Here is a 23,148-nt window from a genome sequence, read left to right as displayed (position 1 = left end):
GATTTGATACCTGGCCTGATTCAGTCAGTCTCTCAGCCCAGCCCAGCATGTCATGGCATAGCTCACATGCCCCTGTGTATAATTTTAATGGCTAAATATACACGAGGCACAATCCCAAAAGTGTTGGTTTGTTGGGCGGAGGAGGGGCTGTGTGTGTAATGATGGGGGCAGTTGGAAAGACTTCTGTGATGAGTCTCTATATGCGTGAAGTTTATCAGTTTATTGTCAATGTAATTCTGACAGAAGATGTTCGGTAACAGTCCTCTGCTATAAACTTGAACATGCATTTAATTCACGTTATGTTCCTATTTCCTTTATTTGTATCTTTTCCTTGAAGCTCATTTGACTTAAGATGACGGGAGGAGCTGCACTGAATATTGAGATGAAACATGAATATTTTTTGACATTTTTTTACTATGATAAGAGAGACTCATGCCAAAAAAATTAAAAATAAATACATCCGCCAGTCCACTAGAGGATACCATGTCAGTGTAACGTTTTTCACCCAGGCGTGAAAAGTAAGCTGCATGGTTTGGGTTAAATGAGGCAAAGTCTCAATTTGCTCAGGGTTAGGCACCAAAACTACTTGGTTTTATTTAAGTAACAGTACTTATAACTTGTGTTCCATCAGTTAAATACATTACGTTACGTATGTAACTTACTTGAATTACTTAAAAGAAATCTCACGAACCCGAGCATTAGTCTTCCAGGTGAAAGTAATGTGTTTGTTCCATCCAACCACCCTCATCCTCCTCCCTTTATCTCTCTTTTTACATTTTCTTTTTCATCACATGACCTCTTTCTTTAACCCTGCTCATACATGCATGTACTTTTCATGCCTAGGTGAGGCAAAACAGGCTTTAGTATAAAAAAAAGTAGCCCTAGCTGCGGAACTATTATTAGTGGTTTTACACTTAGTGCCAGATGAAGTATGCGAGTTGAGGTTGGTAGACAAATGAAATTTGCCATATCTATAAATACAATCACCGACTTCCTCCTTTGCATCATATTTACTATAGAGGACCAAAGGTCATCTGAACCTAAACATGTTATTTTGGAGCATTTTCTGAAATGATTGACTCTAAAAAGTTATTGAAGAACAAAGCAGGGAATGAAATTCAGTGGCTTTGACTTACAAAATAACATTTAGGCCACTTTGTAGAAAATACTGAGATATACATTGAGTATTACCATTCAGCCAAAATATATCGAGATATCGCCCAGCCATAGCACATACAGGCTAAAAAAAAAAACATTTGTTTAACTTGAACAAAAGTTGTTGTTCTCCTATTACAACTCAGCCTTTTCAAAAAGGTCAAATTTGGGAGTCCTATTTTTGCTGTAGTGTGGTCAAGGTGTAGGAGCATAGTCACAATTTGCATTAATAACATCTTTGTTAAACGTGACATGTCACTAAAATTTAGTTTCTCCAGATTTAATTAACACATTATGAGGAAGGCAATAAATACAACCACATAGATAGAAGAGCTACGTGTCTAAGTTGATACATATCTTCCACAATATGAGGTGATTTATTTGGGGAATATTTTTACGTAATTAATCCTTATGTTTTGAGGTATCACGTGTTGCCCTGTATGCGCAGTTTATGGGGGCATTTATTGGCTCTGATGGGGCTCTACTTTCCCTTGAGATTCTCTTAATTCGCTACTTTAGACTCTCCTTTTACCCTTCTTCTTGACTCCCTATCCTTGCATCTCTTTAGCATATTTTAATAGTAGAGTCTGATAGCAGTTTTGGCCTTTTATCTCCGCTCCTCTCTTACCCTCTCCTCTTCTCTCTGGTTTCCTCTCCTCTCGCTTCTCCTCTAACCACTGTTTTTCACTCTATTTGTTGTGATAAATGACTGTTAGATGTGATTTCCCCAGGATCATATCTCTCTCAGGGCCACACACCATAATTAGACGGCATGATTAATAATTCATTCTTTCTCTTTTTCTCTCTTTCGCAGTCTCCGTCAGAGTGTGTGTGTGTGTGTGTGTGTGTGTGTGTGTGTGTGTGTGTGTGCAAACGTGAGCGTGTGTGTGTGTGTGTATGTGGGCACGTGGGAATCCATCATACAGTATAAAAGCCAACGATTTAGTAATTTTCCATCCAGAAGCCAAAACAATAAAAAAGTTACGATAAAAACAATGAGAATGAGTTCACCGTGGAGACACAGATTTTACACATCAACGTGTGACAAAGAAGAAACTATTGATGCGATAGAGACGCAGAAGAGTTCCTTCAAAGACACACACATACACACACATACACACACACACACACACACACACACACACTGGTTTGTGTCACCGAAGAAGTGTTAGAAACAAGATCCACATACGAGACTGTATATATATATATATACACATGCACATATTTATGTGTACATGTTATATAGAGAATTGTCCCTCTATAATATTTCACTTTACACAAGTGCAATATTTGAACGAAGAAAAAGAGTTACAGTTTGTGTTTGTGTGTGTGTGTGTGTGTGTGTGTGTGTGTGTGTGTGTGTGTGTGTGTGTGTGTGTGTGTGTATCATTTTTAAGTTAAAATGATATTAGTTGATACGGACAGTAATAACCATCATTCTGGGTCTCTGATACTTAAAGAAAACACAAACATCTGCTGTTGTTGCAAAGGAAATGTATTTATGTTAGAGCAAAGGAGACAGAATTTTCTCATTACTGTCTCGAACAACAAAGGCACACTTTTTTTTTTTTTATAATAAACAGCGACTTCAGAGTTTAATTTCCATTGGTCAGATATACATACCACAGAGTTTTCTGAACAGAGATCATAACAACTTAATTCTGCAACACACATTGTTTAGAATTTATGACCTCTGACCTTTAACATCTCAAGTTCAAGTATCATGCTGAGTTCAGTCAAGCTTTAAAATGCACACCAAAGGAGAGTGTGATTCCAAGCACTCATCTCTTAAGGCAGAAATGTGATTACGAATTAATACTTAACATAATAATAATTATAGCTAGGTTTATCAAACTTAAACTTAAACTTTAAATATGTTTTTGTTATTCTTGGCAAAAATGTCCAGAAGAAATTATAAGTGATACGTCTGCTTTAACCTACTTAATTTAAAAATCTTTGAATGATTTCTTAATTACCTTTTTATATTGTCTTGTTATTCTGCCTTTACTATTTGGTTTACAATTACAAAGAGCTGATATTGTCTATGTCAAATATTTAATTTCAGATACAATTAATTGATTTTGATTTTGAAATTGGATATTAAATTGTGAAATTCATTCAAGCAGTAGAATTGTCCTTCAGACATATCGAGTTGTGATATGTCATATCATATATCATATCCCGCCGTATAAAGCCCATAAGTCACTGATGTATACCTAATAAACTGCTGATAAATACAAATTTAACTTTGCCGCTTCTTCTCATTCCTTATGTTCTCATCTTTGCATCGCTCCACCTTTATCTCACTGTCTCATGCCTCTACTCATTTCTGCGTCTCTCTGGAGCAGAGAACGTTGTGTGCGGTAGTCAACGAGTTTCTGTTTTCACATTTAAAGCAGAGAGCTGCAGGCCAGTAAATGCGCCTCAATAAGCAGCGTACATCCTCCTTCCTGCTCTGTTCTGTTGAGATATATTTCATTAAAGGACATCAGAAAGTCCTTAATACTCTTTTCATTTCTCCAAACTGTGTCTATTTGGTGATCACACAATGAAACAATATTCCTTTCTTCTTTCTCTCATTTGTTTGTCTCTTTATTATTCTGTTTGTTGTGTTGACTCGTCAAAGACTTTCTTCCCTCTCACGTTTGACTTTTACTTTGCGATATTTCTGCCCTCCCCGTTTGTTTTCTTTCGCTTTGTATACCTTTTTCCAGCACTGAAACATCAGCTCGGCTAACTGATCTCTTTACATATCCCCCTTGCATGAAAAACAAACTTGATTTATTTATTTCCACACAGAGATTGGTATAGATTTCTTTTCCAGAGTGCAAGGAATAAAATAAGTAAACCTAACTGGTCATTAAACAGTGGGAAGGCCACTGGAGAGAAGTTTGTAATCATGCCCATGTTTCATTAAGTACTATAAAAAAAAAAAAAAAAAAAGTAAAAGCAGACTTTATGCGGGCTATTTTGCATGTACCGCGGTTAATGTTCGCTGTGGGAGTTGAGTCCTATTCAAGCAAGAAGCCACAAGACGGAGATTACTTAAAACCCTCTTGGCTCCTCATAGTCAGTGTAAATCACAGTGCGGAGTGGATTATTGCTTTTTATAAAACACACCACTGTGTTAAATTGTCGACATGTTCATTTTGTTTCCACAGTGAGGAGCGGATACATGGTGTGCAACTTCGGCAACTGGGCTAGCAGGAATCCCTGAGTAGTTTTAAGCGACAATAATTAAATGTTCCCAGATTGATATGGACTTAGACTTTATTAATCCCACAGTGGTGAAATTTAGTCATCACAGCAGCATAGAAACACAAAAAGGTGCACACAATAAGAAAAACATTTACAAATACGTGTACAATAAAAATAAAAAAGAAATGAGATCAATGAATAAACACACACACAAAATTGTGGAATTGTTTAACGGCTCTCCAATCTCTCTTATATTGGACACAACTGCAAAACTCAGACAATCCAATCCATCTTTTATTTTCCCCAGGCGAGCGTGACCTTTGGCCTCCCCAGATGTGGCAACTGAAAATTAAAAGGTGCCAAACCAAAACATAATACACTCAAATTGAAATAATCTGGAAGTGCAATGAACTGAATCCTTGCTCACCCTGCAACAAACCACCATGGATGACTTTTTATTTTTTTCTCTGACAAAAATAGTCATCGCTGACATAAATAAAAACAAAGACATTTTCGTTTTGCCCCACCAGGGCCAAGTAGCCCATAGCTCAAATGGCGTGTCCTCGTCTCCTCGGACAAATATCATAAAAGCACAAAAATATCAGAAAAGATAGAGAAAAGCAGAGATGGATGTGATACCTAGTGTTGCACTGAATCAATATCTGATTACAGACGCTGAGGAAAGGTTAGAGTGTGTGTCCGTGTGTGTGTGTGCGCGCGCGAGGGCAAGACCGAGCGAGACGGGTTATCAAGTTGGGATGGAGGTCGGTCGGGGTTGACCGTCGAACACTACATGTGCGACTGCACATGTACAGGTATTTGATTTTAAAATGTGTGTGTGTGTGTGTGTTCGTGTTTGTTGGTAGCTGTCACTCTGCTTTTGCACCAGATTTTTCACATAGCCCCCACAGATCGATACCGGGCGACTGTATGTGTGTCTGAGTAAGTGTGTGAGATTGGCGAAGGGGGATTTAAGTCCAATAGGAACCAATAAAGTGTAAATCAGAGCAGACAAGTTGCACAGCCAGGTGATTTCTGTCTGCTGAGGTTTTGTTTGTAATTTCATTTTCATTTCTTTTTTTGGAGGCAGCCTGTTTTTTATGTGACGCAAACACCCAAAAATGTAATTGAAAACTTTGACTTTAAAATGATAACAAAAAGTTATCAGATGGGTTTCGAAACCCATGTTGTCCGGGCTGTGTGTTTTCTCGAGAGCAGGACCACTTTTTTCTTTTTTTTTTTCTGTAATAATTCAGTACTAATAACACAAAACAAGAAACCATCTAGCCTTTACTTTTTCTTTTAGAAGGTGGTCTTTCTTTTTAAGCCATTACATGAGCTGTAGCTCTCACGGGGCAGGCTCGTGATTACAGGTAATGTTGCAAGAGTACTGGAGTTATCAGGTACAAATGAAAAGGTTATAGATGGAAAGCAAAGTTTCAGCACATTGGTGAACGGAGGAAAAAACAACTGTCCAGTGTTTTGTTGCTTATCATGTAGAGGATGAGGTATTTCAGCTTTCTTTTCTTGTTAAACATTTCCTGCTTTATTTTCCTCTTGACTTTTGTACGGGCAAGTGAACTTTCCCTGGTGACCACCAGTGCCTCACTGCATTAAGTTCAACAAAACCAATTTAGATGCAAGTCTTTTTTTGTGACATATGAAAAGATACTAGACGACTATCTGTCGCTTTATTGCAGTTTAGGCTTGAGTCACTCGCTTTTTCGAAAGAGGGTTATGTGAGGTAAGTGAGTGGGAGGAGATGTGACTTAATGAGATCTTCAGAGATATGTGAAAATGAATGCTGGGAATTCACTTGTTAATGGCACATCATCTGTATCTCATCAAGATGATAATTCACATCTTGTTATCTTGCAGCAATTAGACAAAACCAGAACAGTCCTAATGGAGTCGACAGCCAAAACCCTTACTGAGATCTGAAATCTCGCTCTGCTTAACAGTTTTTTTTTTGTTACTTTTATGTTTCGGACATGTTTAGGTTTTTTTCTGTGTATTTTTTTGCATCTCTCTTGCTTCCTCTCCTCATCCCATATCTTCCTCTCGTCGACTCATTTGTCTCCTGGTGTCCTCCTTTCATTCTCCTCTCCTCTACTCTCCTCTCCTCTCTCAGACTCACCAATTCTCTTTTGTTATCTTCTTTCTCACAGAGGCTCAATGGTATTTGAGATTTTAAAATGAAACAAAAGAGCAAAGCGGGGGTGAGGGGGCGGGGGCATAATTTATTCATTAATTCCATCAAACAATCACAGAAACCGCCACATTAAGTTGTATATTGTGATACGGACCGCAATCAGTTATTGAGAGTCTTTAGTCGCAAATTAAAAGGTGAATAAGGTGTAAACTTTGTCAATTTAAAAGCAAATAAACCATCCGAATGACCATAAACAGATGGATTTTCAAAGAATCTGTAATTTATTTGTATCCGATAATGTATTTTATTAGATGAGATTAATTAAAAACACGAGAACTGTAAAATGAGTTCATGTGGCTCTAACCTTGACTGCAATTTTATTTTCATTTAAGTAATTCACATTTTCATTTAGTTAAATATCCCTTTTTCAGCCAATACAACAACTGATCGTAAGTGTCTATCCAGTTCATGAAAATAGTTAAATTTGACTGACAGACAGGCCAAATTTTACGAGAGGAATAAACAGACTAAATATGGACAAATGGTCACAACCCTTTTATATATAGTGATAATCATCTGAATGCAAAGGAAAGCGAAAATGTGACTTTTTCTTCCTCTTTCACTCAAAGTAAGGACGCATCTCCTGACGAGTTTGTCAGAATGAACCCCATTTCATCTCAAGATGTAAGTAATGACAAATAAATGCCAGCACCACCGTGAAGCTCCGCAGAGTTTGCTAAATGTTCCCTTCGCATCTCCACCCCGACTCTTTCTGCTGTGTGCCCCAAAAAACAAAAGCCCTGAATCCATAAAAAAAAAATGACACTGCAATAAGACAAAACATGATGCCTGGGAGCCTGTTTAAGTATGCGCACACACTCACACACAGGTGCAGACACACATTTGTGTCCCTTTGCTGAGCCCCTCTTAAAAGCATTTGCATGTTGCGTATTGCTGTGGAAACGAGTGTGTGTGTGTGTGTGTGTGTGTGTGTGGGAGGGGGGGGGGGGCTGTGTTTGTCCCTTCGTTTGGACACGATAGAAAGAGAGAATGTATAACTGTTGTTAAGAGGACGGAAGAAGAGGAGTGTGCGAGTAATTATATTCAAAAGGGGTGAATGATAAAAGCACACAATGCGTGTGCTGCGGAAAGTGTGCATGACAGCACACGCTCGGATGTGTTTGTGTGTGTGTGTGTGTGTGTGTGTGTGTGTGTGTGTGTGTGTGTGTGTGTGTGTGTGAGACAGAGAGAGAAGGCACTGTTTGGTCGTCCGGGTGGGGGGTAGGTATGAACAAGAGTGAACAAGAAGGAGCGATGGCATGGGTCTGTGTGTCTGTTTGTAGAAGTGCTCGATACGGGGTTTGTGCCCGTCAGAGATCAACCTCCGTGCAATATAGAAACATATAGCTGGCGTGAGAGGGGGGACGAAGAGAGAGGAGGATTGTGTCCATGCACAGACAGCCAGGTCTCACATCCACAAAATGTAGAATGGCTACGCTGGTCCACGGCCCAAAACATATCAGTTTCACAAGAACGGGCTTCGGAGTTGTGAGATTGCCAGCGTTTGAGAGTGGTTTGTCAAAGAAGGAAGTTATGTGATGGAGTAGAAAGATTGAACGTTTCAGGGGAGGAAAGAAAATGAAAGTTGACATGGTTTTATTTTGAGTAATAGTAGTATGTAAGAACATTTACATAACTTAGGGAAGATACATAGCTTATCTCAATTGTGAAATTTTACTTATATAAGTAACATCTTTATTTCAAATTATACAACAAGGACCAGCGATCTGATTGGTCAACTGTACATTTGGAACGTGGTCAAATCATCACAACACCCTGCTCATCACTAGAAATATCACTCCACCTTCTTAATGGGAATATATAATTGGAATTGAATTTCACATAATATGCAAAATAATGTTGTTGTTTTTTTTTACTTGTTATAGGTCGATTAAATGTGACTCATTTGGCAAAATTGGGTTTCTTTTGGTCCTTATTTGTCGCTCCAAGAACCCGTAACGTAACACTACAGATAGTCACGCGCTTAAAATCCTAGCTAGCTTGACCAGTTATGTTTTAACACATGACACGGTCCTAAAATCTTTAAAAAAAAATCTTACATGAGTCCATTGATATCTTTTTTTCAGTAGATATCTTACTTACCACAAGATAGCAGTTCAGTGTTTCCGTGTGCTGTATTTATTCAGTTTGAAAAACGACCTCCGGAAAGCAATAAAATGGACTTGATCTCATCTCTGTTGCAACGTTGTCACGAAGGGTCGGACTGCTTCCTGGAGTGGTAAACATTGCAAACATGACATTCGCTTCTACTGATGTGGCTGATTGTTTTCCAGTTGTTAGTCATACCCCACGTATTGCCATGGAAACGGTGATCACACTAACAAAAAGTCTTGTATTTTGAGAGCGAATTGCCCCACAATATGAATACATTTCCATTACATATTTTACTTAGATATGCTTTAACGTCATTATTGTCACGACAGATTATGCCAATAATCACGTTAAAGAACGCCCTCTTGTGTAATATTGCTTAACCAAAACATGATCTATTACCTTTGTTGCCTAAACATGCCTGGGATGCCAGCAGGCTTTCTTTTGGACAGTCACGTGACCCGGACACAAGCCAAAAATAGGCTGAGGAAAACATTGCCATCTTACAATTTTAGACAAACTTTTAGACAAACTGTGGTGTGCGCTCACTACTTTATTTTCAAGTGCATGGCAAAATCACAAATGTCCGCGTACCACTGGTCGCAAAACCACGTGTAACTCGGGTGCTGATGTTGATCAAGCGACACGACTTGAAATACTTACTCACAAAAGGTTCGAGCTTCTTTCTGCTGCGTGCACATCACAGCGATGCATACTTGTGCAACAGGAGCAGCCTTGGATCCTTCTTATCCCCACTTATGTTGTGGTCGTTGAGTCGAAGAGTCGTGGAGTAGTTGTACCTCAGAGCGGGACAACGCTTCAACAGTGACAGCAGGAAATTCACACACAGAGGAAGACAGAGACAGAGGGAGGTTGGCACTAACAAGACGACTGTGTCAGTGTCAGTGTCAGTGTGACTGTCTTCAGCCACTCAGTACTATTGATCTGTCCTCTTACATGCTCTTAACGTTCACCTTGAGAACACGCGTTAGTGGGTCACATGCACACATTTTAATGAATAGTGCAGGGAAAGGTGTATGCAAATGTGTCAAAATGCATTTTGTACTAAAAGCATAACCTAAAACAATCTGTATGTCTTTGCTTGCATATGTGTACAGGACGCTACAACATGTGTGGTGGTTAATGTGTGTGGATGAGTCTGTGCATGTCCTTTGTTTCTGCAAACTCATCCCCCCAGAGTCCTAAGCCAAAGGGGATCTTGAAAAAACATTGCGCTTTTAATTTTTTTAAATGAAATGAAATTAAATGTTCACATAATGTGTTCTTGTCTCTGTGTGAGTGTTGTATATTTGTGTGTGTGTGTGTGTGAATAAATTAGATCGTTTAAATAGTGTGTGTTGGGAGCGAGGTAAAAGGAAGAGACAGCATACTGTTTTGTCAGTTTGTTATCTCAGAGCTTTTTCACATTAAGCATTTCTATTGTTTAGTTTATCAGTCACTCCAGGGTTTTACAGATTTTTGTGTGACGGTTACAATCGAAAGGGCTTGAATCTGCTTCTATTTCTCAAATATTGGAATGTAATTTGTGGCCTTTCAAGTGATTCTTTTTGCAAAACAAATAAAAATATTGTCGAATACATTTATTTTTATTTTATTTAAACGATTAACTATTAATGATTCATATGTAAACACTTTATATGACTGTAAGCAAACTGTACATCTCAGAAATATTTCAGGTTTTTTTTGTTTTTGTTTTTTGTTTTTTAATTTCTTGAAAATAGACAACCAGGGCTTAAAAAAAAAAAAAAAAAAAAGTTATAAAAGATGAAACTTCACAAAACAGCCTGTGGCTGCAATGTAGAATAAAAGAGCAATATTTTCTGTAAAATTGTTTTAAATGCTTTTTAAAAATACAAATTCAACACATACTCTATGGACAAAAAGAGAAATTGCAGTCTCAAACGACTGGAAGCATAAAATGAACTTATACTGTCCCTCATTTCTATGATAAGACCACATTACCCATAAACCCATGTAGCTTCTGTAACCATGTCCGGTCGGGCAGCATGTGGTTTGTTTTGATGATGAGAGCAGGGCTCTGGAAGAGAGAAGCAGCTGGAGGGCCTCGCTGACTGAAACTGAGGAGTTATTGTTGATTGATGAAGTGAGGTTTGTTTGGAAAGGTTTACTTTGTGTTTTAATACCTTCAGCAGAGCTTCTACTTCTATTAAGTAGGTAAGAATCATACAAAGCACCTGCAAATATTGCAGATATTGCTTGTTTTTGCAGTTTTTTTTGTGATAGCAAGATCAAGATTTCTTAGAGAGATTGATTTGTGTGTGTGTGCGTGTGTGTGTGTGTGTGTGTGTGTGTGTGTGTGTGTGTGTGTTTGAAACGTCATTACTGGTGGACATTCATTAAGACCTGTGAAATACATTATCATGTATCAAACATGTATTTGCATGTTGTTCCTGTGAGTTTGTTAATTGAAGATTGTCTGTGAAAGCATCTGTATGTTTGTATTTTTATCATTAAAGCTGCATAAAATGAAAACAAGTGACAACTGTTTGAATAAAATGTCATTAAATCATCACATGGCACTGTATTGAACTAATTAATGAACAGCCATAATCAACTCAAGTGACATTTTTTATCATATTTAACTGGAATTATATTAATACAAATGTACATAATATGAATTATCTCATGTGACACAAACAAACATATTAGCCCTCGAATTCTGTATGAACTCTTTGCATTGATTCATGAACATAAACTTGATTGTTGTTTTTAATAATTGCTTTCTTATCTGTTCATAAATTAAATTAATTAATTGTGGCTGTAACAGCAGACATTATTTATCAAAAGCAAGCAAAAGCAATTGTAGCATTTTACAGACACGGAAAATAACATGAAAATATATTGAGTGCAATTGCACTAATTCTCACTAATTTAGATGAAGTTACGTGGGATTGATAACTCATTACTGCTATTTCATTTTCTGCATTAACAAGATTACTCATTAAGTATTTAGTTCTTTTCTCTCTTATAATGTGGGTAACTCCAATGGTTGTCCTACTGGAGGTTTTGAAATCGTGCACGATTTCCTTCGCGCTCTCTATCCTGGCAACCCAGATCTGACAGCCGGTCAGCGGAGGCTAAACCAGGTTAAAAACACTCAGCGCGTGTGTGTGTGTGCGTGTGTGTGTGTGCTGGATGGATGGTCGCGTGTGAGCGACCAAGTGCACATTGAGGTGTTGAAATTAAGTATGACTGGCTGATGGACTGCCAGGCCGGGATGAAATGGACACACACACAAAAGTGCGCACAATGATATGCACCCTAACGCAAACTCACACACACATAGTTCAGGGCTGTCTGACAAGACAAAACTGACAAGGGTTGTCTTGCTACTGTGCGTTGCATCTCTGTGTCCAGCTGTCACACACACTCTCAGACACACACACAGTGAAGGTGAGAGTGTGTGATGGCTGTGACAGTGTGCTGTCGACCTGTGGTTCCGCCTGGCATCGTCTTGCCTTTACTTCTGTCTTTGTCTGTCTTCCTGGAGCAGCCAGCACACCTCTGACAACTGTGAGTCGGCATGTGTGTTTTCTATCCATCCATCCATCCATCCATCCATCTATCCATCCATCCATCCATCCATCCATCCATCCATCCATCCATCTATCCATCCATCTATCTATCTATCTATCTATCTATCTATCTATCTATCTATCTATCTATCTATCTATCTATCTATCTATCTATCTATCTATCTATCTATCTATCTATCTATCTATCTATCTATCTATCTATCTATATATCTATCTATATATCTATATATCTATCTATCTATCTATCTATCTAACTGTTGTCCCCCTGTGTCTCTGTGTAACACCTGCTGTCAGATACTGGCTGTGCAGTTGCTGAAAGGGACAACTTCCTCTGAGCAAAAAGAGAAAAATTGTTCCTTGGCCTCTCTTTTTTCTTCTTGTTCTCCTCCTGTTCCCCTCCTTTCTTTCCTGCCATGTATTCTCCCAGGGGAGGTTTCCTCTCTTCTTGCCAGCAGTGCATGTCTGCGGGTGTGTGTGTTTGTTCTCTATTGTCCTTTGAATTTCCCCTAAGACCACCACTTTCCTACAGTACACTTTGATAAGACAACCTGTCCTCCCTGCACTTGCTGCATGGTGTGACTGTGTGTGTTTATGGATTGTGTGGTGTTTGTGGGTTTTTTTTGTTGTTGCAACTTTGAGGGTGACTTAAAGGGAGAGATCTGTCTTCAGCTACATCCTGATTCTCTTCAGGAGGACAAAACCAGTGAGGGGTCAGCAGCAAGGGAGCCACAGGGAGCTGAACTCCTGAAAACAATATAAACAAATGTAGTTATTTGGGAAAAGCATATTCTCAATAACTATCAAAACCAACCATATGCTCATATTTACTTTAAATATATTTTTTTATGCTCTGATGAATATTTCAACATTTAAAGGAAACACGTAACATCTATCTCTAAGGAAAGTAAAACTAATCTGTTTAATGTCAGATGCTGTGGTAATATGTGTGTATGTGGCATATACTTGTTGCAGCACTGATATGATCATGTGTGTGTGTGTGTGTGTGTGTGTGTGTGTGTGTGTGTGTGTGTGTGTGTGTGTGTGTGTGTGTGTGTGTCTGTGTAAGAAACAGTTCAAATACAATGTGGGTCTCTTATTAAAGTTGTGACAGAGATGAACGGGTCCTTGACTGTGTATCCACTTCTGTTACAAGCTATTGGAGGTGGTGCAGAGTGTGTGTGTGTGTGTGTGTGTGTGTGTGTGTGTGTGTGTGTGTGTGTGTGTGTGTGTGTGTGTGTGTGTCTGTGTCCTTGTGCTGCCCCCTGGGTCAGTGTGCCAAGTCTCCTTTTCTTTCCCCATGCAGAAGATGGCTGCCACACACACACTGAGACATTCCTACAGAAATGGGGTGAGAGTAAAAGACAGCAACTCCTACGGAATTCATAATGAATGCACGTGCATTCATTTGTTTCATGATTTCTTCTAGTTTTTGGTGTTGCATTGTGTGTCAGTGAGTGCCTTCTTTTAAATATGTATAAGTCTAACTGCTCCAGCCACAGTGGTAGCTCTGTGAGGCTGTCCTCGTAGCGAGCAGCTGTGTTATGAGCTAAATGCTAATGTCAGCCTGCTAACAGGCTCAAAGTTAAAATGCTAACCAGCTCACCAGCTTAAGAAATGGGCAAATTCGCACTAAACACAAACCACAGCTGAAAACTGGACATACGAATATTTTGATCTGACGATGGTGATTTAGAGTTTCACCAAAATGATCAAAGTTCCTCCTTAGGGGGGCAAAAACTTTCATGGGGATCCATTCAACAAGACACTACAAATCAATAATTTTAACCCTTTGGTGGTACTTAAAAAGTCAGTGGGGTTCATTCTCTGAGGACTATGTTGATACAACTTTAATGCAATCCACTAAAAGTAGCTCTGAACCTACGTGTTAGACCGAGCAAGCAACCAACATTACCTTTTATAGAGCCATGTCATAGGAGAAACAGACAAACTATTAAGTCAACAGAAAAACAGAAAGGTGATTAAGATTAAAAGATGAACAGAATCTGTGTGGTTGCAACCAAGATTATATCTCTCAGCTGACCCAGCCTGGAACCTAAAGTTATTTAATTGATAGCTAAATAGATAAGGAGTAAAAAAAATGATCAATCATCTCTCCTAATCAGCTCTGGGACTCCAGAAGTGCCAAACAAGTTATGCACTCATGTGGGTCTAGCCAGCCTGATCTCGCAAGACACTCGCTGCTGCCAGAAGTCTATCTTTTTATCTGGGTTTATAGGCTACACCAGGGCCAGCCTCCCGAGGCAAAGGAACATTCACTATTATAAAGATGTGTATTTGTACTTGTCTGTCTTGCTGTGTATCAAGCAATCAATTACCTGGCTACACAGGTGAGTCAAAGGGTAAAATGTTCAAAGAGTTGTTTTGGAATAGGAGTGTGGCAATTAATGTTCTCTAACTAATGCTCTTCCTGTTTCATCTACTTTTGCTTCAGATTTCTAAATAAACTTAATGGTGGGTGTAGAAGACAGAGGCAGTGCGGAGGGTTGTCCAATTACATGAGATGAAATAAAACAATACTAATTCTCCAAGACTACGAGTTTGAGTGTCCAGGAGATTGCTTCGCTCTGGAAGATACGCATATTGACTGAGTGGCCAAGAGAGTTGGTGGCACTAATGCTGCGCCCCCAAAAGGAAGAAGGAGAGGAAAAAGAATAGGCATCAAAAGGAAGCATATTCATTCGAAATTGCATCCTTTTTCTTTTTACTTAAACATCACGCTACGGGTATGACCAAGAGGTTCAAATTCAAGGCACATTTTTATTGTGAAGTAACATGTTCCAATTGTATCCATACTACATGCAACAGTACATACTTTTTAAGGGTAGCTGCACGATGTACTAAAAGTAAAAATAAATCGTATGCGACTCAGAGCGCAGGGTATGTCTTCTCATGCAAATTTTACCAATGGCCTCTCCTTGGACTGGCTAACTCTTCCAATGTGTTACTTCAAGGGACCGAAACAAAAATCTGACTTTAGACCCAGGTATGTAGACAAGCAGGCAGTTACTTAGATACTTTAGGTAGGTAAGTAGACAAATGTAGTTTGTAGACATTGCATGATTCTGTAAAAACCTGCCATTGAAAAATAATCTAATTAAATTCTGATCCTTAAGAGAAGCACCTGCTCACCAAAGCCAGGCAGTATCCAAACTGTGTGTAACCCCGGGCTGCGGGGAGGGTTGTGAAACCAGGTCAGATGACACATTAAACCTGCATCAGTGTGTCAGCACCAGGGATGATAGCTGAAGGTCAGCATTGCCTGAAGGAAAACACACTCAGATGTGTTGAGAAAGTGTGAACTTCTGCAGCGATTTGGTTTGTTTGGTTTTTAGTGTTGGAGAACACTTTTCTAGTGTGTGTATGTGTGAGTGTGTGTGTATGCACTAGAGGACAGTGTAATATTGTTTTGGAGCCTTGTGGTTGGGACGGAGCTAACACCTGAATGAACCTGTCACTGCAGACACATTGCTTTTTCAGCTCCAGCGATTATGCTGCACCCAAACACACTCAACAATTTTTGGGTGGTTCTTTGTACATGTGCGTATGTGTGAGTGTGTGAGAGACAGGGAGCGAAGTGTGTTGCTTATGCATTGTCTGTGTGCATGTGAGTGTGAGAGAGACAGGAAAAGAGAGTGAGAGTGACAGAACATTGTGTCTCAGTGTGTATGTGTCTAAACCTCTGCTGTGTTTTGGGTTTCACCCTGGAAAATATGAAATAGGGCTGCTGCCGCTGCTGCCGCTGCTGCTGCTGCGTCCTTTGAGGTTAAACAAGACGTCCTATTGATGCACATACACAGAGAGCATGGGGAATGATGGTGGTCACAAAATAATCAAGAAGTCGTATTAATTCAAGTTTTTTGTCTACCCTGTGTTATTATGTAAAAATGACTGTACACTTTAGTGTGTCCTTCAACAATTAACTTATCACACTTTATCTTACAGAGGACTTTTATTTCTGTTTTCATTTACACTGAGCACTAATGGGATTGGACTAGACAGGTAAAACGGTGGTTGAAATACAGCCTAAATATAGTCAATTCGGCATCTCGCCTGTAATACACCTGTCAATGCACAAGGGAAAACCATGGCAGTGTCACGTTTTGCCTTGATAAGGCATGAAAAGTAAGGTGCTTTGGGTTTAGCCATTGAAAACATTGTGGTTAGTTTTGGGAAAAAATGGATGTGCTGTGCTCTTGATTACTGGAAGAAGGCTGTGCCTCAATGTGACATGGTCGCAATTTGGTCAGACTTACGAACCAAAATACTTGGTTAGAGTGAGTTAAAGTCCATGGTTTGGGTAAAAAAATAATACATTTTATGTAAAGCTACATCACGCAAGAAAGTTATGGAAGTAAGGAAGGTTGCGGACCCCCTGTTTAAGACCTCTGCTCTAGCGGACTGATGGGTGTTTTACATACGTGATACCGGAAGCAGTGCAATAGATATCAGCACCTAATGCTGCATTCAAGTCATACTAAAGGTACAGTAATAACCACCTTCAGATTTCTAAATACAATTTAATACAACATCCAAGTCATATGACCGTTTTTGCTGTAAGCTCTGATATAGCTGGCCTGGTGCTTATAAAGACTAAACATGTCGGAAAACAAAACAAATATGGATGCCTTGGAGCTGCAAATCCAAATTTATTGGATATGTTGGTCAACTGCAGAAACATGTGTTGAGATCTCATTATATGGCATATGAGTTGTGCTCATTGACCTGAGCACCTACAGAATGATGCCGCAATGACCAGCTGTCGAAAACCTGAGAGTTTATTGAACCTGTCGAGCTTTGTTGCATTTGTAGATGTTTCCCCAAAATTGCAGCTTGCCACTGCTCACTCACAGCCAGTAATGGAATAAACACAGCAAAGACTTACTGAAGGGAAGCAAAAGTTAGACCAGTGCACGTTAGGAACATTACTAGCCTGTACAGTTGTGCCTGTACGTAGCTCTATTCTAAATTTATATCTGTTTGAACCATAGAATGCAGGAAAATGTTCTGCGTTTTTCAGCCACTTTCATCTGGAAAACAATTGAAAATACTCGACATGGACTTTCAGAATAAACAGATATGACTGTGAGATTCTGTAGTGTTATTTGCCTCTAACTGTGTTTTGTCTGTATTATTGCTGCTTCACATGATCCATGCATGTTTTAGGTATACCAATGGTGCACTCCACACATTAGGCTGAAATTGGGCTGAGTGAAATTGTGGTTGTTTCTAGATTAGAATACTTTGTAAGAACTTGACTATATTCATTTACAGAACAACCTCTCTCTTTTAAGAGGGAATAATATGATGTCAAGCGAAGTTTAGCTGCAGACTGAAAGGCAGGCAGATGGGTAGAGACAGACGGAAGAAAAGTGAGCATGATGGGGGATCCGGAGGAGGTCAAGGGGAGCTGACACCCATCAGTTTCCTCTCTTTAATCTCTCTGCGTAACACATCACTGACCCCATCTAGACACTGTCTCTCTCTCTCTCTCACACACACACACACACACACACACACACACACACACACACACACACACACACACCACATATCACTCTCAGCAATTGGCTGTGTCATGACCTTTAACCTCTCTATATATATATATATATATATATATATCTGTGTGTGTGGGAGAGCGTGTCATATTCAGAGCTATAAAATGTCCACTCGAAAATCAATTTACAGATGCTTACCTTCTTTCTTTCTAATTCGTTCTACTACCCACTGTGTGTGTGTGTGTGTGTGTGTGTGTGTGTGTGTGTGTGTGTGTGTGTGTGTGTGTGTGTGTGTGTGCGTGTGTGTGCGTGCGTGTGCGTGTGTGTGTGTGTGTGTGTGTGCGTGTGTGTGTGTGTGTGTGTGTGTGTGTGTGTGGTGGAGTTAGAAACAAAGACAGGAAACAGAGTTTTTAAACATGGAGTCAGACATACAGCCACAGAGAGATGCTAAACTGTATCCAAATTACTATCTTTCTCGTTGCTGTGAAACAGTCGACTGTGGTGTGTGTTGAATGTTTATTTCCAAAATTCTACCCAGGAGACCTTTTGTGTTGCACTTAACTGTGAACTGTAAGCGCGTATATTTCACTGCTATCTTGACCACAGAAACTGTACTGTCATTTTTCAGATACAGTAGCATTTTTATTTAGGACACGCTGTGTTTCTTGTGCTCGGGGTGTAATAGCTTAAAGTGGCCCATACACAACATTTTGGGGCGGTTGGACTAATCAAACTGCTGGGAGATCGGTAGCCAACTGATATTTTAGTCGATGGAAAATCAAAAGCAAACACAGATTTCTTTTAAGTAAAATTAGTTACCTACATAACATAATGACCTTAACTTACATAACATCCCTTACAGAAACAACACAGGAGTTTCTCATGTTTTCCACATGGGATGCACGTGATCACGTGTTTACCACATGTTTACCACATGTTGTGGTATATATATATAATAAAATGGGGAAAATGTGTGGGAAAGTTGTCACATTGGAATCTACATGGGCTTCACACATTACACCATGAAAATGTTCCCAAACCACATGTTTCCGATGGACAAAATACATGTTTCACATGTGTACAATCACATGTGTATGTGGTCACATGTGATCACATGAGTTTTTGCGCATGTGAAATTCAAGTGTTTTTTTCTGTAAGGGATACTTTAAGTAACTTACAAGACGGATGTAACATTACCTGCAAAATAATACTTACTTTTTACCTAAAACAAGATCGTTTCCTAAATTTAACTAAGTAGCTTTGGTGCTTAAACTTAACCCAATTTGGACGGTGTCACATTTCACCCAAAAATGATATTTTCTTAAACCTGGAACTAACCTAACCTTTTCACGCAAAATAAGGCGTAAGGCAAAATGTGCCACTGACAGTTTCCTGTTGTGCATTGTCGGTTGTATTACACTCTGTGGTGTGATACCGGGTTTGCTGGGTTATATGATCAAAACCAAATATCACAATATTTATATTGACATTAATATTTCCGCAAGCTTTTTCCACAATGACATTTTGAATATTTGATCATCTGTAATGTAGATACAAAAGCTAGAACAGTTTGTCGAGTTTAGAAAATGTCATCACTTTACTGTGATGGAGCCATTAAAACCCAGAAAGACAACTCCACAACGATATCCAAAATCTGAGGTGATATCAGGTCTAAAATCACATCAATGTAACATCAAGATATTGCCCAGTTATTTTGTTATGTACATTTTAGTCATATTTATTTTTTCAAAAATGAATATGACCCCAATCTTCACTTCTGGGGTTGACATCCAGACACAGCACAAATTCACACAATAATATAATAGGCTCAAGACTGGTGGAAGGAGATGCAGAGAATTTGTGTGGTGACAAATGATAGAATGGGGGGGTGTAATTCAGAGCAGATAAAATCAGGATGTCTGACAAGCAGAGGAGCAAACCAGGTAATGACAGTCTGCAAAGTTGTAAGGGCATGATGTGCAGCAGGAACCCGAGTTGTCAAAATGACAGACACAGTTCTGTATGTATGAGTCAGGGTATAACTAGACGAGGGAATAATTCTTTTAAGTTGCAGTAGTTTTCCAAATAGAAAGTTTGGACTGAGCCACTGACATGGGGCAACCACTGACACACTTGAGACATACCAGGAACTATTGGTCGTAAATGGTTATGTTTATTTCCAGCTGAGAAAGCCTCTCTTGTGTAAAGCAAGGCACTTATCCACAGTGTATCCATTAAATATAGTTGTACTTTGAAAAGTATGACCTGAAGCACTACACCTGTTAGAAACAGAATTATGAGCTGCTGAGCTAAGAGGCCTCTACCATTATAAGACCAAGTACTTATGATGCCCAGCTGCTACTGATGTGTTTCACACAAATGTTCTTTATTCTGGAATAACTTTTTTGGATTGTTATAATGTTGAATGACATTGACCAGGATTACTTTAAAGGAATAATTTAACATTTTCACTTTCTCACTGAGAGTTAGATGGGCAGATCAATACCACTTCAATATCTGCCCGTTAAATATGAAGCCAATAGTTAATTGGCTTGACTGAGGAGAGATTGGAAACAAGGGGAAGCAGTTTGCTTGGCTCTGTCCAAAAGTAGAACAGTCCACCTTCCAGCACTTCTGTTGCTCACTATAATTAACATACTGCATCGTATTTGTTCAACCCAAACGGAAATCAAAGTGTGTCTCAGACACTCAAACACTGGTTGCAACCTTGCAATGATGACAGTATTACCTGCCAAGAAAATAATCTGGCACACATACGCACACACACCTGCACTAATGATTTTTGCATTTCTGTTTTGGTATCAGTTAAACAATCAATATGTGAAGTGTTATCTATTGAGCTTTAGAGGGTGTTGGTAGGATTTGTACACTTGCTAGGCAAAGCTAACTGTGGTCTTTTATTGAAAAGTACTTCCGAGCCTGCATGCAAGACGTGAAGCAATTCTACTGGTCTGTATAATGTGCAACACTAGCAGTGTAAATATACAATATGTAACACAAACACATACCAACCAGCAGCAGAGGCAAGTCATACACCTATCGGTCCGCGACGGGAACCATGTCAGTGCCACAGTTTGCCTCACCCAGGCGTGAGAAGTAAGATGCGTTAGGTGTAGCCAATCGTGGTTTGGGTTAAATGTGACACAACAACAAGTTGGTTAGGTTTAGGCACCAGAGTTGTTTGGTTAAGTTTAGGAAAAGAACACGGTTTAGTTTGAAATCAGTGATTTTACGCACGCAATGTTATATATATATATATATATATATATATATATATATATATATATATATATATATATATCACAAGTTACTTCACATATGTTATGTGAGTTAAACATGTTATGTTATTTAGGTAACTTACTTATGTTACTTTAATATAAAGAGCATGTGTGATCAGCGGAGTCGAAGAAGCTCATGTGATTGAGGTTGTGTGACAGAGGTCATTTCACGATCGAAAGAGCAACAAATTCCTTGTCGGAAGGCAGATTTGGACTCAATCTGAAAACAATGTGGATTTCTTGAAATACATTTTTTGCAAACCCTAACCGAGTGGTCTTTTTTTCTAAATTTAACCCTGTGGTTTTAGCACCTGTACTTTTCGTGCCGAGGCACGGCAAAATGTGACACTTAGACGGTATCCTGTAGAGGACCGACGGGTGTATTACACGGTTTGGCGTCATTCTCGGTTGCATATAAACACACTGGATTCAACCACAGTCAAAACAGAAACACTTGTCATTAGCACAGAAGTAGCTGCAGATGTCTAATGTGGAAATTAGAGATTTCAATTGAAAGCTAGAAAACCATATGATGCTGATGGCATTCCTTTAATGCCCTCCAGAGCCTGTCATTGTGTTAGTATATCCTTTGCCTGTAAAGGATAATCATGTTAAAATCTCTCTACCAACCTCTCTCTCTTTGCAGATTGGAAAGACCCTCATACGAGGTGATGCAGCTGGACTTTGAGGTGGATAACGTTATTAACTTGGTGCCAACTCAAACTCTACACTGGAACGTTGAATACCTAGCTGGCGCACAGACAACCTCCCGGCAAACTGAGAAAGTCTCACACCTCTACATCAGCAACGCCGACATACAGGGCATCGTGCCGCTGGCGGAGGTAAGGAATGCCTCGATAGATGAGCACAGATATCTACGAGCATACATAGTGACATACCCGCCAAACACACATTTCTTTTGCTGGAATAGACTCAATTTTTCCCTCCATTTCCCACCTACTCTTCCTCCGAACCTTCCTGCAACCCCCCCCCCCCCCCCCCCCGTCCCCGTCCCCCCCCCCACACACACACCCTCACCCCTCGTCCCTCCCTCCCACTCACACACACACACTCACACACATACACACCCTCCCGGCCCACCCCCCTCCCTCCAAGGCGATCAAAGCTGTAAAGGTCAGCTTGTTTACCCCCTCCCGTTGCTACAAGCCCCCTGGTCACACACACACACAGCAGGTTTCACCCTCACCAGTTTCTAAATGACAAGCACCCACACAAATACAGACACACAACCATGCAGGTTGACAGGTTGACGCAGACTCACATTTGCAATTGCAATTATCCCCTAAAATTCACAGACACACCTACCTTCATGCATGATTACTTCCCCTTTAAATGCATCTAGTTGGCAGGTGTCAGTCCTGGTGAGAGTCAAAGTAATTTGCCTCTTTAGGTCTTAAAGGCTGCTTCCTGCACACACCCAACACCTTCATTGTTCCTCTACTCTTTGATTGAGTCTAGACTTCAGTTTAACTTTGAGAAGATCAGGTACTTTAGGCACAGCACATCAGAGACTGTTCAGCATCAAAAGAATTAAATTAATATGCAGTTATTTATTGCACACTTGGAAGACGGGAAGAAACAATGTGATGTACTGATTGCAGCTTAGCTTTGAAAGTAGCGATCAGTAAGGCGATCAATTCAGCCCAACAAACAATGGGAAAATGCTAATTCAAAATCTAATGTTGCACAAATGATGCAAAACACAGATTCTCACCTTTATTTTTCTCTTTTGCTCTGTAGCAAATCACTTCCAAAACTGTATCGTGAAAGGTCATTTAAAAATGTCTGCAACATATGGAAATATAACAGCTATTTGATAACATACAAACGTGCATTTCGTTCTGTATTTTTGCCATCCAAATTTCCCCTGCAGGAAAAAAAAAAAAAAGCTGCTTGAAATTATATTTTATGAGCTGTGTTCTGGTGAAGGAAACGACTGCTAACAATTAAATCAATAATGGACTAAATACCGGCATTGCGTCACACAGTCACAAGCCAAAAACAAACACTGCTGCTCCGGCTGAAGCAACCAAGAACCTTGGGCTAAAAGGTGAGGA

General features: G+C 39.5%; 1 protein-coding gene across 1 annotated transcript in view; it reads left to right on the top strand.

The window, feature by feature from the left end:
* The window catches only part of LOC138215838 (transmembrane protein 132D), a 268,114-nt gene that overhangs the window by 172,780 nt on the left and 72,186 nt on the right, over nt 1–23,148 (top strand). Inside the window, exon 5 of the mRNA XM_069178264.1 lies at nt 21,717–21,912. Coding sequence (XP_069034365.1) covers nt 21,717–21,912 — 196 coding nt within the window. The remainder of the gene's footprint in view (nt 1–21,716; nt 21,913–23,148) is intronic.

This window comes from Embiotoca jacksoni, unplaced genomic scaffold (assembly GCF_022577435.1).
Source record: "Embiotoca jacksoni isolate LCO1_2020_lvr unplaced genomic scaffold, fEmbJac1.0.p SCAF_8, whole genome shotgun sequence".
Lineage (NCBI taxonomy): Eukaryota > Metazoa > Chordata > Actinopteri > Embiotocidae > Embiotoca > Embiotoca jacksoni.
The sequence above is the reverse complement of the archived record's forward strand: the minus strand, read 5'-3'. Positions and strand labels throughout refer to the sequence as shown.